Source organism: Frieseomelitta varia, unplaced genomic scaffold (assembly GCF_011392965.1).
Source record: "Frieseomelitta varia isolate USP_RPSP 00005682 unplaced genomic scaffold, Fvar_1.2 scaffold_1713, whole genome shotgun sequence".
NCBI lineage: Eukaryota > Metazoa > Arthropoda > Insecta > Hymenoptera > Apidae > Frieseomelitta > Frieseomelitta varia.
In genome coordinates this window covers 1-5993 of record NW_025109432.1, presented here as the reverse complement: position 1 = coordinate 5993, position 5993 = coordinate 1, and the positions used below count along the sequence as shown (strand labels likewise).

Sequence of the window (5993 nt, the reverse complement as noted above, 5' to 3'; positions counted from 1 at the left end):
AGTTCTCTTCTTTTCTTTTCAAGTTTCTTAATTTAATACTGCAGACGCGTGCGTTCTAACAGCGACTTTATAGTTCTGAACTCGTGGATGTAATATTTATATTTCAAATAACGTTAACAGTTGGTTTTATTATTTAATTATTTGGACTCACACTGCACACTAATAGTTCTCTTCTTTTCTTTTCAAGTTTCTTAATTTAATACTGCAGACGCGTGCGTTCTAACAGCGACTTTATAGTTCTGAACTCGTGGATGTAATATTTATATTTCAAATAACGTTAACAGTTGGTTTTATTATTTAATTATTTGGACTCACACTGCACACTAATAGTTCTCTTCTTTTCTTTTCAAGCTTCTTAATTTAATACTGCAGACGCGTGCGTTCTAACAGCGACATTATAGTTCTGAACTCGTGGATGTAATATTTATATTTCAAATAACGTTAACAGTTGGTTTTATCATTTGATTATTTAGACTCACACTGATGCTACAACTATGATAAATCAAATGTGAATGAAAACCTGATCTAAGTGATGTAACAATAAAGTCGCTGTTAGCACGCACGCGTCCGCAGTGTTAAATGATTAAGAAACTCTTTTGTCATTATTAGATTGCAATCTGCGATTCCTTGGAAAAGTTATACCTTCGTGACGAGTAGAATACTATGCAAGAAAAGAAAATTATTTTTGACCTTGAAATTCTCAAAGTCAAGATCAATTTTACGGCAGGTTCTTTACACGTATTTCCATCAAATCCAAGGCGTAGAATTCATCTGTGATAGCCGATAGGACAAACTCTTTTTCCCACCCTGTACATACATACATACATACATACATTTGTACGCTGGAAACGAGAGGAATATCGAGGTCGTCCTTTGGCAACGGAGAGAAACAGCTGACTGAGCGTTAGCGGAAAGCCAGCTGAACAAACGCGCAACCATGACACGTTTATGAAATACGGACGCTGCCCCGTCCATTGTGTGCCGTCGCTCGACAGACAGAGCTCGATTCAAAGCGTTCATCAGCGTGCCGTTGATCCACCTACCTGCGATCTGTCGCGTTGTCCGCGTGCTGCGTCTTCCTCTGCGAGTTGGTCACGTTCCCGCCAGAAATGTCAGGATCTTGCCGCAAACAGATTTGCTCGTACGCGTGCTCGGGCGGCTCGCGCGCAATCTCGGCCTTCCCGCTCGCCTGATAACCATTCTCGCCGGGCGATCGTTCGAGAACGCCGTTGTTGAAGTGGACGTCCACTTTCACTGAAAAATTCGTGGAAAAGCGCGCGTACGTTTCGTTTGATTGTGACACTTGTTCCGTGTTCGTTGCTGTGATCGCTCGGCGTGTTCGTGCCGATTGGTGAGGTGAGGCGCGGCGCCGCACGGCGCGGCGGCTCGAGAGATATCTGGGACTCGCGCCACTTACCAGTCAAAGTCTCGTCCTTCTTCTCGAAGTGATGTCGATGCCTGGCGTCCGTGTCGGCGAACAGCCGCGTGATCCTCGTGTAGACGAGATCGTGCGGGCTGTGCAGGTAGAAGGACTCGGTGTCCTTCGGCTTGACCGGCTCGCCGATGTACGCGCTCATCGGATTGATGTAGAGGCCGTCGCGTGGTCGCGAGCCGGGCGGATGCAGGAAAAACGGCTCTTGAAACATACCGCAGCCGCGCAACGAACACTAAAAACAAGCAACACAACGGCGTTCCCATTATATCGGCCGGTTGCCTAAGTCTCGCGTGCAAGCCTCTCGCACTCTCTTCCGGAAGAGTGGGCTCCTCGCGTCGAGTCGCGCCCGCCTCGAATTCCGATCGATCACGCGCTTTTATTCACGTATAGCGACTCCCCGCGACTGCCTTTTCTTAGTCGCTGTACTTGCCCCGACTTACCGCCATTTTACGAACAAGAGATTGTCTATTAACTCAAGCGAAAGCGAAGCTCTACGGCCTTTAACTCTACTAGCCTTGTCGGCGGAGCTCGTCGTGCAGCTGCAAGTCGTCGCGTCGCTCATGTTCTCCGAATACTCTGAACCGGAACGATCCCTGGCCATTCCGCCGGTGACATCGGTACGGTGGGCCTCCCCGCTCCTTTCCTATGGGATACAACACTCCGTTTTTCCCTCGATTCTCTTCTATTCTCTTCTCTTCTCTTCTCTTGTCTCCTCGATAGATTCACGACTCATCCCGATTTACTTATTGTTAGTTGCCTAGTTAAGGCGAGCCAACAACTTCAATTAAGTTTCGGGTCTCTCTCTCTCTCTCTCTCTCTCTCTCTCTCTCTCTCTCTCTCGGTCTCTCGCTCGCTCGCTCTCTCTCGGGTTGAACTTTCTACGCGGAAGAGAGAATCTCGAACGACGCGCGCGCACGCGATCGCCACGGATTCGGATAAAACGGTGGACGTAATCGCGTAAACGGTTGCGCCAGGGTTACGAGCCTGTGCGAGTTACCGACACCCGTAACGTCGCCGTTTCGTAAGCGTCGCTCGACTTATTTTAACGCTGTAGCTACCAGATTGGTCAAATTGACTAGTTTATAATCATAAAGTTTTATGACAGAGTTTTATAAATATGTATATATATAGAATCACTGGAACTACCGAACACTATAGAAACTAGTTTAAAACTACCAAAGTGACGAATTTATAATTATAAATTTATAACAGAATTTTATAGATGTATGTAGAATCATTAGAATTACCAAATATTACAGAAACTATTTTAGAACTACTAAAGTGATCAAGGTGACTAGTTTATAATCTTATGATAGAGTATTATAAATATATATATATATATATATATATATATATATATATATATATATATATATATATATATATATATAGAATCAGTGAACTATCAAACACTATGAAAACCATTTTAAAACTACCAGAATGGTCAAAGTGTCTAGTTTATAATTATAAATTTATAACAGAATCTTATAGATGTATGTAGAATCATTAGAATTACCAAATACTACAGAAACTATTTTAAAATTACTAAAGTGATTAAGGTGACTAGTTTATGATCATAAACTTATGACAGAGTATTATAAATATATATATAGAATCAGTAAACTATCAAACACTATGGAAACCATTTTAGAACTACCAGAATGGTCAGTGTCTAGTTTATAATTATAAATTTTATTATCATTAGAATCATTAGAATTACCAAACACTATAGAAACTATTTTAGAACTACTAGAGTGATCAAGGTGACTAGTTTATAATTATAATTTATAATTATAAATTTATAACAGAATCTATACAGAATATATATATATATATATATAGAATCATTAGAATTACTAAACACTATAGAAACACTAGAACTACCAAAATGATTCTGTGATAAGTTACAAAATTCTGTTACATGTATATATAGAATCACAAAAACTACCAAACATTATAAAAACAGTAGAACTACCAAAGTGATCATAGGTAACCAGTTTATAATTATAAATTTATAAAAAATTCTGTTATTTATATATATATATATAATAAAAATATATATATAATAAAATTCTGTATATATAGAATCACTAGAATTACCAAACACTACAGAAACATTAAAACTACTAAGCGTAGTCAAAGTGACCAGTTTATAATTATAAATTTATAACAGAATTTTACAAATTTATAAAATTCTGTTATATATAGAATCTTTTATATATATATATATATATAGAAATAATTATATATATATATAGAAATTTTATAAATTTTATATTTTTATATTTTATATTTTAAAATTATATATATATATAAATTTTATAAATTTACGACAATCTATTTTCAGAGGCCCGACTGATTTCTAGTAAAATATGTCGACAGAAGCTCGTGCTCTTATACAGGGTGGGCCAAAAATGACTCCCTACTAAAACAAAGAGCACAAATTTACGAACACGCTGGCGGTTGGCGTTTGAAAGAGACAATTTTCAAAGCACAGTGGAAAAAAAGGATCACTCGAACATGAATTTAACTTAAAATTAAATTCAAAATTAATTTTTTCTCATATTTTGACGTTTCATTAAATAAAAGAAAAAAAAAAAAAGAAAAAGAAACAGGGGGGGAAGAGACTTTTGACCCACTCTGCACTACGAATTCTTTTTGCCGTTCCACGCGTCTCAATTTCTCTGCGGCAAATATTTTACAGTTTGGCCGCCGGTAGTTCCAGCGTTAAATGGCGAGCGGGTAACGAGTAACGCGATTCGAACGAAAGACACGGCCGTTCTCTTTCGTTCGGTGACCGAGCGCACGCGGAGAGAAAACGCGTTCCTCCCGAGTTGCCGATACGCCCGAGTTACCATTTTCCACGCAATTTTTCTCTTGTTGTCTTTCGCGCCGTTTGTTTTGCAAATGGTCCGAATGATCGAGGATTCGGTTCACGATCGTCGATCAACCACCGAGCTTCCTCTCTCTCTCTCTCCCCGTTGCTCGAATTTTCCCCGACAACGGCGTTCGTTTCGTTGCGCTCGCCACGGAACTGCGACATGCTGGCTGCGTAACCGGGTGAAGGACGACGAACGATCCGTGGACAGACGATCGAGAAACTCGCGTGACACGCGTCTAGGTGACACGTTTTTCTTTTTTTCTTTTCGATTCGAAGAAAGGAAAGAAATATCTCTCCGTTATCGTTGCTCGAACGTTGAACCATTGACCCATATGGAAAGCGAAGACGATTTTCCATTTTCCATTTTCCGGGGGCCGAGCGTACGAACGATTCGACGATTCGTCACACCGTAACGAGAGAAGCGAACGTAATTTGTAAATACTCCGAGTGCCTACCGGGTTCGCTCGCGTTTTCCCTTTCCCCTTTCCTCTTTGGTTCCTCTCGATCGCGAGAAACTACGGTCGTGGCGGTTGCTGGTGTTGACTCGCAGAGGGTGAGAAAAGCGGGCAACGAGCGTCGTACACGAGCTCTCTCGACCTCGTTCCGGTTCACTTACGTGTACACCCATGCAAAAATCGGGACGGCGATTCGTTCCTGTCCTCGCGGCTCCAGAGACTGATCTCCAACGAGGCTGATCTCACGGTGACGTTACGTTACGTCGAGCTCGATCGTTCGATGCATCCGCGGCTCACCGAGTGGATACGAGAATACGACGATTTTGAAGGTGGACTGGCGAGGCACAGAGGCTGATCTAACGGTCCCGGTTGCCCGGCTACTTTATATATATATATATATATATATACTCGTATCTTTCGCGCGGCAAAGTCGAACTTTTTTCGCGACCGAAAGCGAGAACTCGAGAGACCGGTCCCCGGCGACAAACTCGATCCGCGCACGGTAAGCGGCAGACCGAGACTCTCTCGTCGAATCGAGCCCACCTGTCGCCAGCGAGAGCCGGCCAACTGCTCGCAACCTTCCTCCTCGGAGTAGGGATACGTACCTCCGTGGCTACGGCTACCTAGTTACGTACTACCGATCTATCCGAACGGAGCCGTATCCTCCACGCCACGATGCCACGTTTCTCTATCACATGTACAGGGTGTTTCGTAACTTGTGGGACCCACTTCGGGAGCTGGTTGTACGCCTAAAAACAATGAAAAAAAGTCATACAAATATATGCCCTATCTGTCTTCGTTCGTGAGATATAATGAATTTTATAGACAGAGCAAACTCTAGTAGGCTAGTTTCACCAGGGATGGTATATTCGATTTTCATAATAATCATAATTGGGACGATGAAAACCCACGTGTTATTGTGCATGCAAGACATCAACACAATACGTTTAGTTTAAACGTATGGGCAGGAATAATTGATAAATTTTTAATTGGACCTTTTTTTCTTGATGAGAAACTAACAGGCGCAAAGTACGTTGATTTTTTTGAGCACGCGTTTATACGAAATATTAGAGCAAGTTCCAGTCGATATTAGACTTTGTACGCGGTTTATGCATGATGGAGCTCCGCCGCGTTTTAGCCGAGTGGCTAGGCAATTTTTAAATCAACACTTTGCAAATAAATGGATTGGTCGTGGAGGTCCTATTGCATGGCCTGCTCGTTC

General features: G+C 41.8%; 1 protein-coding gene across 2 annotated transcripts; it reads right to left on the bottom strand.

Annotated features, from left to right (window-relative positions):
* Positions 1 to 756: 756 nt before the first annotated feature.
* On the bottom strand, positions 757 to 5364 carry LOC122538681. Of its 2 annotated transcripts, none has more exons than XM_043672953.1 (4): positions 4933 to 5364; positions 1950 to 2078; positions 1418 to 1667; positions 757 to 1254 (listed from the first exon to the last, which is right to left on the bottom strand). In XM_043672953.1, the coding sequence occupies exons 1-4, from the start codon at positions 4942 to 4944 to the stop codon at positions 1040 to 1042; spliced, it is 606 nt and encodes a 201-aa protein (XP_043528888.1). In that variant the 5' UTR covers positions 4945 to 5364; the 3' UTR covers positions 757 to 1039. The 2 variants fall into 2 exon arrangements, with proteins under 2 accessions (XP_043528888.1, XP_043528889.1); XM_043672954.1 differs by lacking the exon at positions 4933 to 5364 and adding an exon at positions 4772 to 4912.
* Between the last annotated feature and the right edge of the window lie 629 nt (positions 5365 to 5993).